This window comes from Elgaria multicarinata, chromosome 8, assembly GCF_023053635.1.
Source record: "Elgaria multicarinata webbii isolate HBS135686 ecotype San Diego chromosome 8, rElgMul1.1.pri, whole genome shotgun sequence".
Classification (NCBI taxonomy): domain Eukaryota; kingdom Metazoa; phylum Chordata; class Lepidosauria; order Squamata; family Anguidae; genus Elgaria; species Elgaria multicarinata.
In genome coordinates this window covers 83,205,559-83,219,972 of record NC_086178.1, presented here as the reverse complement: position 1 = coordinate 83,219,972, position 14,414 = coordinate 83,205,559, and the positions used below count along the sequence as shown (strand labels likewise).

Sequence of the window (14,414 nt, the reverse complement as noted above, 5' to 3'; positions counted from 1 at the left end):
ATAGCAAAATAATAATTATTATTATTATTATTTATTTATATAGCACCATCAATGTACATGGTGCTGTACAGATTACACAGTAAATAGCAAGACCCTGCCGCATAGGCTTACAATCTAATAAAGTTGTAGTAAACAATAAGGAGGGAAAGAGAATGCAAACAGGCACAGGGAAGTGTAAACAGGCACCGGGTAGGGGGAAGCTAACAGTATAGAGTCAGAACAAACTCAATATTTGAAGGCTATAGGGAAAAGAAAAGTTTTTAGCTGAGTTTTAAAAGCAGTGATTGAGTTTGTAGTTCTCAAGTGTTCTGGAAGAGCGTTCCAGGCGTAAGGGGCAGCAGAAGAAAAAGGACGGAGCCGAGTAAGGGAAGTGGAGGTCCTTCTGCAAATGGTGATAATAGCTGCAAATTAAATTTGTGTTAGTAATATTTTAGTAGGAAAGAGTTTAGCACTTACTTGAAATATAAAGCCAAGTCAGTTGCTATGATTGCAACTTCAAATAAATGTAAAACAGTTTCAAACTGACGCTTATTTAGGTTCTGGAAGATGTTTAAACTCTGCAAGATGAAGGTTTTTGCAAATCAATACTGGTGCAAAATACTGGTACATTGAGCTTATTACTTCACAAAATTATCCAAAATTAAAATAAAAGGTTAGAAAATGAGACCTGAATCTAATGATTGTACTGTTTTTACTGTAGCTAATAAAAATACTTTCTGCACAAAATAAGTAAAAATAACTAACTCAAAAGTAGACACAGACCTCATCTTGTAGTAATGTTTTACTGTACTCTAGATGGTGCCTTTCTAAAATGGATGAGCCGTGAAGTCTTGCCAATGGAGCTGCTGACCTATTGAAACATAATTTTATAGTTTAAAATATTTCATTCAATATTCTTTCTGAATCATGGTCTTGTACACTTATCCACACTCATTTGTTTTTAAACAATAGGAAGCGAATCTTAATCTAAGAATATTTACAACAGTACTTTTAAAACCAGGATTGTTGTAAATGGTTTATTTATTTAGAATATTTATATACCGCTCCCCATTGAAATTTTTTGGAGTGGTGTACAAGATAAAATGAAAAAAGATAGGGGTGTGCACGGACCCCCCGATCCGCTTCTCTTCCAGATTCACAACTTCCGGATCGGGTCTGCTCCGCCTATGGTCCGCTCCGCTTCGCTGCGGAGCTCCGGATCCGGATCAGAGCTCCACTTTCCCCCCATAGACTTGCATTGAAATCCAAAAACGCCTACAACTTTTTTTCTGTTAACGTTAGAAACCTCAAACTTGGCAACATGATAGCTTATCCATATATACACATGCATGCCAAGCCTCAAGCAAACCCAAGCATTCCCTGATTTGGGGGGGATTTTTGAAAATTGGACACCCCATTTTCAGATATGGGATTTACTCCGACATTTTTACAGATAAAAACTTTGAAGTGGGCACCCTCACAGATGCCATCTAGATCCACATTCATGGCAAGTTTCAAGCAAATCCCATCATCCCCTGATTTTTGGCGGAGGTTTTAACCTTTAAAGCATCACCCCTAACCCCAATTCACACCCCTTTCGATATCTCCGTCAATTTTCACATTAGAAACGTCAAATTAGGCACCATGACACTTGATCCATGTATACACATGCATGCCAAGCTTCAAGCAAATCCAAGCATCCCCTGATTTTGGGGGGATTTTTGAAAATCTGACACCCCATTTTCAGAAATGGGATTTACTCCGACATTTTTACAGATAAAAACTTTGAAACGGGCACCCTCACAGATGCCATCTAGATCCACATTCATGGCAAGTTTCAAGCAAATCCCATCATCCCCTAATTTTTGGTGGGGGTTTTCCCTTTTAACTCACCCCAATTCAAGTCCCATGCTAGAACTCAGTCAATTTTCATGTTAGAAACCTCAAATTAGGCACCATGACACCTGATCCATGTATACACATGCATGCCAAGCCTCAAGCAAATCCAACCCTCCCCTAATTATTGGGGGATTTTTGAAAATCTGACACCCCAGTATCTCAGGGATTTTTAAAGCTGCAGACAGCTCAATGGGCTTTATTCATGGCCATTTCAAAGGAAATCCCAACATGCCATGAATTGGGGAGTAGATAAACCTAAATATGAATCTTCTTCCACACTTGAAAAATTTATTTGGAACTTCAAAAAGTCTAAGTGAGCACAGGAAGGACTTATCCCCTGAGTCAAAGCAAGACACACACAAACCATTCCTGCAAGGCGAACACAGAGGAGGACAGGCAGCACTGCAAGCAAGCATGCCGGAGGCTTGTGGGGTTGAACCACAAAGCCCATCATGTAGTACAGATCCCAGGCACCAGGTGGGCAGAGAGGCAGGCAGAGATATGCCATAGATCTATGGGGAAGTCAGTCCCAGCAGATACCACAAAACAACAGCACCCAGGTGGAGACGGGAAGGCAGGCATGGAGCAGACATTTCTGGGGGCACAACAAAGTGAGCCAAGGATTATTTCAAAGCCAGTAATGCAAACCATCCCTGTGAGGCAGGCACAGAGAAGGACAGGCAGCACTGGGAGCAAGCATGCCAGAGGCTTGTGGGGTTGAACCACAAAGCCCATCATGTAGTACAGCTCCTAGGCACCAGGCGGGCAGAGAGGCAGGCAGAGATGCCACAGATCTATGGGGAAGTCAGTCCCAGCAGATACCCCAAAACAACAGCACCCAGGCAGAGGCGGGAAGGCAGGCATGGAGCAGACATTTCTGGGGGCACAACGAAATGAGCCAAGGATTGTTTCAAAGCAAATAATGCTAACCATCCCTGTGAGGCGGGAGCAGCACAGAGAGATGCCTTTTCTTTTGCATCCCATAACTAGGAGGCTAGGAGGATAAGAGTAAAGCTTTGTGATCCTTGTTTCAGAGTTGACTGACTGCATTGTGATCACAGCCATTATTAAACAACAACAAAATAATAATGTTAATAATAGCAGTACTAATTAATATTAATAGCAATAATAATAACAACAATAAGGAGTTGAACCACAATGAAAGCCTGCCTGACTTCACTGAAGAGGAAAAGCCAGGAGAGCTTGGGCTATGGGGTGTATAAATATAAAATGTAATAAATAAATAAATAAACAAAGGAGGGGTGGAATTAAAAGAAGCAGTGTTGCTGAATAAACAACAAGAAGATTTTTTTAAAAAAGGCTATGTCTGTCTTTTACCAGTAAGAGGAAAGTGGACGTGCCCAGGGGGAGGGGGAATTATGCCAATTTGACTGGCCCTAAGTAAGTACCAGTCTTTAAGAAGCTACATGACACTTCAACTCATGACAGGCATAGCTTCTCCACTGGTTTATATTTGGAGGGCTCTGATGACCCTCCAAGGACAGGAGTGTGTGCACTGGGCACGTCCACATGCCCTAGGGGACCTCATCCCCTTGCACCACATCTATTCAGTTGTTCACCAAGGTTAGGGTGGGAAGCGGTGCTGCGTTTCCTATCTGTTATTTATTTTTATTATTTATTTATTTATTACATTTCTATACCGCCCAATAGCCGGAGCTCTCTGGGCGGTTCACAAAAAATTATTTGCTTAGTATATGATTTCAGGTTGTGTTTGTGCATTTGGTGGGGCTACTGTTTAAAAAAACACTGGGAAAAGTCCGTTCAGAGACTAAGAAAGAAAAGTTTCCCAGTATCCCAAGTTACTAAGTATCCCATTTTGCTTACCCCCCCCCCAACTTTGGGATTGGAGGATGCTTCATCAGGTGATCATGATTGGGAGTTGAATCTGCCTCTCAGCACTTCAAAAAAGTACCTCTCCCACTATTTTTATCCTATTTTAAAAAAAATCATAGCAAGCAAACCGCAGCAAGCAAAGTGCTGAAAATAGGCTCAAAATGACCCCCACCCACGACTCTCTAAGCACAGCGAGTTTCAAATAGATAGCTTGAAAAAGAAAAAAGTTATCCACTAATCTTTTCTGCAATCCAATCCTATGGGCGAAAAAATCCAAAATGGCGGGCGGATCGCTCCGCGAAAAGAGAAGTGATCCGCTTATGGTTGCTTCTCTTCACCATGCTTCTCCAGCCCCCCGATCCGCTTCTCCTCCACCTGTAGCAGAGGCGGATCACCCTGATCTGCTTCTGCTTCTCCGATCCGAGGAGAAGTGGATCACACCCCTAAAAAAATAAAAACAATAAAACACTAAACAAATTTTAAAAGAAGCAAATACAGAGACTCAAGGCTGCAAATTAAGGAAAGGCTTCCTGGAATAATGATGTTTTCAGGAGGCGCCAAAAGGAGTACAAGTTTGGAGCCTGCCTGACCTCCAGAGGCAGGGAATTCCAGAGGAGAGGAGCCACCACGCTGAAGGCTCTTTCCCTGGTGGACTCCAATCGGAGGATGGATCTATGTGGAACCACCAGGAGCAGACCCCCGGATGACCCCAGTGACCCGGGCAGGTTGGTAGGGGAGAAGGCGCTCTCTCAGGTATCCTGGTCCCAAGTTGTTTAGGGCTTTGTACACAAGTACAAGAACCTTAAACCTGGCCCGGTAGCGAATAGGCAGCCAGTGCAGTTCCCTCAGCAGAGGAGTTACATGCTGGAAAGGGGCAGCTCCAGACAACAGCTGAGCTGCAGTATTCTGCACCAGCTCCAGCTTCCAGAGCAGCTTCAAGGGCAGCCCCACATAGAGCGCGTTGCAGTAATCCAATCTTGAGGTTACCAATGCCTGTACCACCGTGGCCAAACTATCCCTGTCCACGAGAGGCTGTAGTTGGCGAACCAACCAAAGCTGGTAAAAGGCACTCCGTGGCAGCTACTTAAGCCTCCAGCAACAGAAATGGCTCTAACAGTACACCCAAACTACAAACCTGATCTTTCAGAGGCAGAGCAACCCCATCCAGAACAGGCAATGAGCCTGTCTCTCAGACTCGGGAACCACTCACCCAAAGGGCTTCCGTCTTGCCAGGATTCAGTCTCAGTTTATTGACCCTCATCCAGCCCATTACTGAGTCTAGGCACTGGTCCAGGACCTGCACAGCCTCACCTGATTTAGTTGTCACAGGGAGATCGAGCTGCGTGTCATCAGCGTATTGATGGCATTTAGCTCCAAATCCCCTAATGACCGCTCCCAACGGCTTCATATAGATGTTAAATAACATTGGGGACAAGATGGTTTTTGTTGCAGAGGTGTATTTAGATTATTTTTAGATCACCTAATAACAAAAATTCTCTAGGCATCTTACATTAAAGAGGGAAAAATTTAAAACCACAATTATAATAAAATGCAAAGGAAGGCAACACATAAAACACAGAAATAAATCAAAATACCCTGCTTAGAAACTGAACAGAGGAATAAAAATATACAGCATTAACCAATTTAAAACAGCAGAGGAGTAAAATTCAGTGGCATGTAGAATTCAAGATCTATAAATGACCCTTGCTGTCTATCCTCTGCAAGAAGCAGAAGAAGGGATAGACACACACACACCTGCAGTTCATGTACAATAATGGATCTGAGTGATCTATTTATCTGAGTGATGGAACTGTAGGATTAGCTTCAACCCATTCAGTACTCCTTCTTTCTTTTTTTTCTTTCTTACTCTTCTTTATACTTTGTTTTGTCTAATGTTAAAATTCTATACTTAAGTGAGGGAGGTGGAAGGATAGTGTGTGGCAGTAAAGGGGAAGGATAACAAGTCCTTTTATATTGTTTTTTTAAAAAACAAAAAATGTTTTAATAAACAGATCATTAAAAAAATCCATTATTAGAGAAAGGAGTTAGGCTTGCGCGGAAAAAAAAAAGCAGCCTTAGACAGCATGCGTACATTGGGGGGGGGGTCCATGAAAAAATGTGTGCTTTTGACAAATGTACACAAATATTCTTTAATCAATGGAGACAACTGTGTACATTCCAAAGTTGTGCACAATTGATGCATACATTTGGAAAAATATGCACGAAAACTTGCATGAATTTTCATGAAAAAGAAAAAAACCAAAAGAACAGACTCTGATACGGACGAGAGACTGGGCGTTTTATTGCACGCTCATTACTGGGCGCTCACGGAGTTTGCTCAGGTCCCTCACATGACATTGTCTGCCTCCCGTGCCCCTTCTGGCCTTTCTTGCGTGACAAAAAAAACCCTCATTAAGTCTGATGCTTTTTTAAACATCTCCTGCTGTGTGCAGAAGCAGCGCCATTAGAGCAGCAGATGTGTACTTCCTCTTTTGAAAAGAGGAAGTAACTGAGGAACGAAAACACGGGTGGAGAAGCGATGGTAGGGAGTGTGTTTCCCCCTGGTGTTATGGAGCTTTAACTCTCTGTGGGTGTGGGTTTTCTTTAAGCCTTTCAAGAATCTGCCCCATTGATTGCCTGAAAGATCATGCCAGGAGTCATCCCCATTCCTTGTCCGAGTTTAGAACCTGCGTATAGACTGACCCTTCCCTTGTGTTCAAAACCGTAGAAACAGTAGCAGGAAAACTATGTTAAAGAAGAACTCTGTCACAGTTGTAGTGATTAGCTTTTGACTGTTGAGGAATTTCTTAGAGCCTACAGCTACTGGCCATCAGCTAAATGATTTCTGAAGCAGGTACCCATTAAGCTTTTGCCTGGAGATGTTTTGCAATAAAGAAGTATCACTGTTTCGGTGTCCCGTGTCAGTTTGCCAGAATGTGTGCTTGCTTGAGGGACCAGGAAACCTGACAATCCCTAGGTATGTGTAAACCTAGGGAAAGGAAGGCACATCACACAAAGCTTACATTGAGCTGGCTGTTTTAGATATGATTGTTTTCCACTGCTGTGAAATCCCCTTTCCTTCATTTAAAAACATGGATATTCAAATGTACCACTTACTTCATTTGATACAAATTGTTGGTTCCTCGGTGATCAATGTCATGGCAAAAAGCTGCAGCTACCATAGCAAAGGCTTCTAGGTCAGTATAATATTTCTTTATTTTGCCTGTCTGTAAAAAGAGAAGTGGGTTGTTTTTTCACTCTTCATATCTGCATGTATTTTATAACTTGTGTAACAATGAAAAGCAATCTTAGTTGTAGATCCAGAGTAACAAACTATACCATCAAAAGGGTAAACATGGTCTGTCCGACATTGAATCCATGCCTCCAGTTGTGGTATGTGATATCACGATACCCTTTTCTGACTGTATACATCCACCTTGTAAGTACCTGTGAGAAATAGAAGGCACTTCATTCTCTGTACTCTTAAGTCCTGTAAACACTGTATGAAAAACAATTTCTTTACAGTTTATAAATGGTGGGTGATTTCTAATCGTACTCCTGAAGATGGGTTCAGACTACATTTTTATTTGTCATTATGAAAGTAACTGCCCCAAACACTTTTTGTGGCTGAGACAGAAAGTCCAAATAGTACCACCCACCCTCCAATAATTAGCTTAGGTAACATTTACTCTTCCTACACCTGCACAAACCTTATTGAAATTCATGTGAGTTACGCCCAAGCACAGCCTTTTTGAACAGCTCCTGTTCATTACCACAAGGCTTGCACAGAATAACTTCCTGGTGGCATGTCGCATGGGTCAGATCTATCAGCTCAGACTACCTTATAGGGTTGCCTCTGCATGAGTTAGGAACTCATGCATCTCGGAAGTAGCAATACTGTGACTTAGACCTAGAAGATATGCCTCTCATAGGCAGAATTTGTCACAAACAAGATCTATGAGCTCCCCACTCACACATTATAGTTATTTATTTATTTATTACATTTTTATACCGCCCAATAGCCGAAGCTATAATTGTCAACATACATGCAGAATCTGGAACAGACAGGAATGCAAGTGAAAACATGATTGTCTGAACCAGCCCTGTTTACTGTTTTTCATTTTTTGCCTTATTTTTTTAGCTTTGCAAATGCCCATTTACATGCCATCATTTTTCAACCATCTCTAACTTCAGCCTATGGGCCTGTCTTTGGCATAGGGTCAAGCCCATACTCCAGCTTGCTTTTTCTATGTTGTGCTAATGGCTGTTGCCTAGCTTAGTAGACTAGAGGCAAGTCCATCCCAAAGCACAAGGGCTGAATATATACCGTAGTTCTTACAAGAACTGATCTATCCCATATTTAGGACTCAATCTGTGGGCACATTTGCCAGAAACACTGACCACCACTGTTGAGGAATGAATATAGATATGCAAAGCTGATGATGTGTCATTTGTTTCATATGGAACAAGCTTTATGAAAACAAGGCAAAATAATTCTGACCTCTGCTGGAACTTTGAACTTTTCCACAACATTTATCTCAAAGAACAGTCGAATCCCACACTTGATTAACCCATGTTCTGTAACGGGGAAGTCACTGAAGCGAAATTCATAAAGTTCTACACTGCCTGGCTCAGGCAATTCCTCTCTCTGTTGGGGGAAAAAAATGAGAACCTCTCTGTTTGACATGCGACAGATAAATCAGGTTTAATTTTTCAGCTTTTAACTTTAGTGTGGGAGTGTTGCTGTGCCAACAGCTTGGAATCGAGACCTTGCGTACATGCAGATCTCATGTTTCGAACAACACTTTTAGAAAAATTAGCACTGCGTACTAAGCCATTCAATACTTACAAACTATTTTTAAAGAGACAATAGTAGTTTTTTACATTTATGGGATGATGTTCCCTGGTGAGTTGCATGTAAGAAGCTGAAGTATATACTCCAGTTTGACAACTTGATGTACATTATTCGTTAAAGGTTGATGATACAGTATAGATCAAGGCACAATTTGTGACACTCCAGACTGTAGCTCACCAAACATGCATTGTGCCCTGCCATGTACTTCAACTTGATCCCTGCCCACATTTTTGCAGACCCAGTCAAAGTAGCAGAGGTGGAAGGTGGTGAGTTTGATGGGTCACAAGTTGTGCAGGCCTGGTTTGGAACATGATACTTTACCCCTGAGAGAGATGAAGGCGAAAGAGAGATCATCACTGCTCATTTTCCCATTTCCACCTCTGGTCAAACAGGTTTTTCTTTCATTCGAAAACCTATAAAAGCTCCTTGACTAGACCCAATAGTAGGACAAAAGATTGTGCATGTGTGTATGTCAGGGTAGGGAACTTCAGTCTGATGTCCAAATTCAATTTCAGAGAAGCTCTTGGGAGCTGCATTCCAGAGGTGGGGGCCAAAATCACAAAATATACCAGCATACTTTAGCTTAATTAAGCCTTGGTAGAGGCATTTCAACATTTTAGAATGTGAAAAAACTGCAAAAGCCAGGAAACAATAGGCAAACAGAGGAAAGAGAGTGGGGCCAGGGCATGGCCACCTGGGAAACCCCGAAGTGCTGGATTGGGACCCGAGGAGTGCTGGATTTGGCACCCCAGAGGATATACCTACCATGGGAAGCTAAACGCCACTTTTGACTTTCTTAAGATCTATTGGATTTCTCTAGCCTTAAAATAGATGATTTGCAAAGGGGTGCATAACCTCGAAGATATAGAGGACGCTATTGTAAGGAATAGTTGCAGCCATGGTGGTTCATTCTGATCATGTCCTTCCACCGTCAGAAATGGTTTACTGCCTCAATATCACAGACTCTGATCTCATTCATTTCTACTGACACCTACGGATTCCACTGAGCTGTGGCATTTTGAATTTACTTTTGTACTTAAGAATATCAGAATAAACTGAAAATAGCAACTCTATAAAAACAATGTCCAAATAAAACCGATCAACAAAATTTTAAAAGCTTGGAACAATGAAAATGTCTTGGCCCGGCATTGAAGAAATGTCAGAGGTGTGTGTGTGTGTGTGACAGATGAGCTACTCTGGGGAAAGCATTCAAAAGCTGGGACACTGCCACAGAACAGACCTTCTCCCTGGTAGTTCTGTGCCACCCCTCAGATGGTGAGAAAACCCAGAGAAGGGCTCAGTGAAGGCCGGTGGCTCTGATGCTTCACACCTTTATAGTTCTGACTGGTTCTGCCTGAAACCTGGAGCGGATTCACCACCCCACTGGCATTGGAGTTACTGGCCTCCACTGTAAAGTCTGTGATGAATATCTCACGGTATGGCCAGGAACATGTAGAAACAGGCAGCTTAAAGGGCTTTAAAAGTCAAGAGCAACACTTTTGAGTTGAGCTTGGAAAGAGACTGGGAGTCAATGCAGATGAAGCACCAACATTACATGCACAAAACACAGGGTTCCGGTTAACAATCTGGCTACTGTGTTGTGAACTAACTGAAGTCTTCTGAGGAGGCCCCACATATAACACTGCAGTAGTTTAAGCTGGAGGTTCCTAGAGCATGGATCACCAAAGCCAGGCTATTTCAGTTCAGAGAGGGTCATAGTTGGCAAACCATCCTGTGTGCTCCACGCCACAGTGGAGGTTCACCCCAAACTGTGAATGTGAGAGGATGCAAACTGTCCAAAATGGGGAGTATGACTCAGCCAGGCAGACAAACCAGCTACCAACAGCTCTTCTGTCTTATTGAGCTAAAGTTTGTTGACCCTTATCCAGTCCTCCATGTTCAACCACTGGTTTCATACTTCCAGTAGAAATAGAGCTGAGCGTCATCCACATATTGATGGTACCTCACCTCAAATCTCTGGTGAGTGTTTCACTAAGTGTTTCCATGTGCATGTTAAAAGCGTAACGGAGAAGGCTGAACCCTACGGGACTCCATGGCAAGTAGTCAAGCAATGGTCCTTTAGCCCTGCCCTCTAGAATCAGCTTTCCATAGTGGAGCAGAACCACCATAAGATGGTACTTCCAATTTGTAATCCAAATAACCTATCCAGAAGGATACCATAACTTATGGTACTAAAAGCCCTTAGAGGTCCAGGAGAACTAAAATCAAAAACTAAAATCTACATATATTTTATAGTGGTTTATTCCGCACCAGTAGGTCTATTGTTTGGCAGTTGGTATATTGCGTGCAAAGCACAATTACAAATGTAATTACAGAAATGATGTCAAAATGCTCATCATCATTTTTGCAAGTAAGTTGGTTCCCTCTTATAATTATTCTGGTTCCGGGGTCAAGGGCAGGAGTCAGTCACTCCTGGAGCAACGGCATTTTTAAGAATTAACACCTGCTTTATCCCATTAACAAGCTCGGATTCCAAGCTTTCTAATAGGATGAAGTTGTTGTATGTAGCAGTACACGAGAGATCAGACCGTACGTGCAGATGCCATCCACTATCAGGAATCTATTTACATTCACTTCTAGAGATTTTCAACCCAATGTTGCATTGAAAGTGGAGAAAATAGGGGCATCCTGGAGAAAGGAGCAATGTAAAAGCAGCCCAAAGTATTACAATTCAAACTTTACATATCCAAAATGGAGAAATGTAATATATTTGGTGATAAAAAGGTTCTAATGAGATTATCGTTGATTTAATACACAGAATGGTCAGAATGTAGGTATTGGAGGTACTGGGAGAGCTCTGGATGATCTGCAGTAGATTGGTAAGGATTTCTGACACCTAATTGTTTAACAATAGTTTAACAACAAAATGATTCCCCACCCCATACTAAATTATATTTCTGAAATGAAAAACGGTTGGGGTAACTAACCAGGCTTGGATTTTTTTGTGTGGAAAGACCTTGAATGCTGTTCAGACCTGATACTCAAAACAAATCCTTGGGCTCAGAATTCTTTAATTCTATGTATGTTTCTTTTACATCTGGCACCAGCTGGTGAATTTTGAGATACTAGTAAAAACCAAAGTAGATCCTGCAAGCCTAAAGTCACCCACCTCTGTTAAAGAAGGCATGGACTATTGCTGAAAAGGACATTCTTGTGTCAAATCTACCTCCTCTCACTCGTAAGAGTGCTTTCTCCCCATGCCTTTATATCAACATGTTATACATTTCCCCACTCTCATGCCACACATTTGGTTGGCACTGGTAGGGAAACACATATCATGAAAACCTGAAATGTATGTTATACTACATGTGCGCAACATGTACATGATGGGGAAGGAAAGAAAGCAACATGTGGACTCTATTTTCAGTGGCGGCCTGGAGTCTTCTTGAAATATACAAGCCCTTCAAACACTTCTTATAGGTATGTTATTGGGATGCAGACTGAACGACCTGTGTTATCACAGCTAGAGCAACAAGCCGATTAGGGCTCATTCTATAATGCTATACTACTCATAAGTAGCAATAGGTGTAGCCTCTTATTGGGATTGTAAAGTCTAAAAAATATAACTGATCCCTTGGTAGTTAACATCACAAAATTGTACAGTTGGAAAAAACTAAACTTATCCTGTCAAATCACTGCCCAACACCAGGATAATTTGCATTGTCAGGTACTTCTTAACCCCAACCTATATAATCCAGATTAAAATATACTACAGGCAGAGAACAGATATATCACAGAAAGGTCCTTGCAAAGCAAGTAATTCCAGATAAATTAATTAGGACTATATTCTTGCAAAAGGAAAACAGGAAAAAAAACCCACTCCATTATGTCTAGCCAATCCAAGAATTTGCTATATAAATACTATAACCAAACAAATTTTAACGCTTTTCCCTGTGCTATTTTATGTCATGTTGCTTCCCTTGAGTTATATGAATATTGCATGGATTACTGCTTTAAGATCACATGCCTTGACCTGCAGTTCCTTGGAGGTATTTTACACACACACACACACACGGTGGAATGCTTTTGATATAACAAATATCAAAATATGAATGTAAGTATACATTTAGCTACTTACCAAAATTTTGATAAGTTGCTTCTCATCACAGTCTTCAATATTATCTATATTCAGTTTTTCTTTGTATTTCTAACAATGAAAAGCAAATGAAAGAAACTGAGTTCAATCGATCCTACAATAAGGTCCTGCAACTTCTGTTCTGCAGAACTGGACTGAAACTAACCAATATGGTCTGGATTTCATCCTTTGTTGCCTTTGTCTGGTACATCAGCATTTCTTGAGCAATGTCTTTCCTGTTTTCAAGCTTATTCATCCTATCATAGGTGTCAGTATTTAAAACAGACCATCCAAGGAACTGTGTAAGCATCTGAAAAGGTGCAAAGAAATAGAACTATTAAGACACTTCAATGTGTTTTATACAGTTTATTCCAAGAATTAGAAAAATGCACAACACTTAAAATGTTTTTATAAGGATACAGTGTTTTTATGCTTTTTATGTTTTTAAACTTTGTATATTTGTTTTAATGTTTACTGGTTTTAATTTTTGTAAACCACCCAGAGAGCTTTGGCTACAGAGCGGTATCTAAATGCAATAAATAAATAAACAAATGTTACACATTTGTGAATAAGCATGTGATTTGTTGAACAATACAATAACAGACCTCCTCAAGAAGGAAAAGATTCAGAGAGTCATAATATTAATTACACAGCAATCAGAGTCTACTCGCAGGGCTCCATCACATCTACTTTTTCCCCTTGTTTGTGTCTGCGGTTTCCCCCTCTGTTTCCTTAGCGAGTTGAGCGTTGGGCACTCTCATGTCTGTGCGTTGTTGTGCTATTTCAGCTCATGTATCTTTTCACCTGTATCATTACTATGCTGGCAAAATCTGCTCTGCTCCCTACGTTCTCCTTCCCCCTGCAGTTAATTTTTTATAGATTTCTATTTCTGTGCAAATATAACAATACGGCAACCTGAATCAGTGCAATTACGGTAAAACAATACACTATGCTTTCCCCTAAGATCATATTAAACAATACAAGTGAAGAGAAAGTATGGCAATTAGTTTTTGGAGAAGTTTGTGGCCAATGGTGGCATGACAAAGGGAAGCCAATATTGTTCTGGTCAGGAAACCTAGACATGCCTACTCAGGAGTAAGAACCATAGAGTTGAATGGGACCGAGTCCCAGGAACAAGGCGGCCTTGCTCACCTCTGCAGGGTGTTCAGGCACCCTCTCTCCTCCTCTTCTGTTAGCGAGACTGCCCTTCAACACACATGCCCCCAACAAAAAACGGGATGGTCCGATATAGCACAAGGACAGCAATACACAGGAGGGAGCAGCAGCTTTATTGCATTCAGAGGGGGAGGGGAAATAGACTTTCCCCACTCCAAAATAAGATATAAAACAGAGGGGAAGAGGCGACATGAGCAGGACAGGGACAACATCATGTGAGTACTGTGCTGAAAAAACACATACCAGGCATGGCGAGAGTGCGAAAAATTACATTCTAGAGCCCCATCCAGGCAACCATATAATAATTGCATTTCACCCTTTGTCAGAAAACCTCCTTGGACCCCAATCATCCAGTAAGATGTCCCATAGAAGTTGAGCATCTAAATGTCTATCAACATATTGCTGGATGAGGCCAGCATAACAGCAGTGGGCTCTTGCCTGATGGTCATAATTAGTCCGAGTCCCTAACACTACAGGAGTGGGTTTCCCCCCCTATTGTATATATTATGGGTTGTTTCCAATGTTGTCTGTCTGCCAGCAGAATTGACACCACTG

General features: G+C 41.5%; 1 protein-coding gene across 3 annotated transcripts in view; it reads right to left on the bottom strand.

The window, feature by feature from the left end:
• The window catches only part of PDE6C (phosphodiesterase 6C), a 58,372-nt gene that overhangs the window by 6,301 nt on the left and 37,657 nt on the right, over positions 1-14,414 (bottom strand). For all 3 annotated transcript variants that reach the window (XM_063131613.1, XM_063131614.1, XM_063131615.1), the window contains exons 10-16: positions 12,850-12,993; positions 12,687-12,755; positions 8,234-8,380; positions 7,072-7,179; positions 6,850-6,959; positions 763-850; positions 457-557 (exon numbers count right to left, since the gene is read on the bottom strand). In XM_063131613.1, coding sequence (XP_062987683.1) covers positions 457-557; positions 763-850; positions 6,850-6,959; positions 7,072-7,179; positions 8,234-8,380; positions 12,687-12,755; positions 12,850-12,993 — 767 coding nt within the window. The remainder of the gene's footprint in view (positions 1-456; positions 558-762; positions 851-6,849; positions 6,960-7,071; positions 7,180-8,233; positions 8,381-12,686; positions 12,756-12,849; positions 12,994-14,414) is intronic.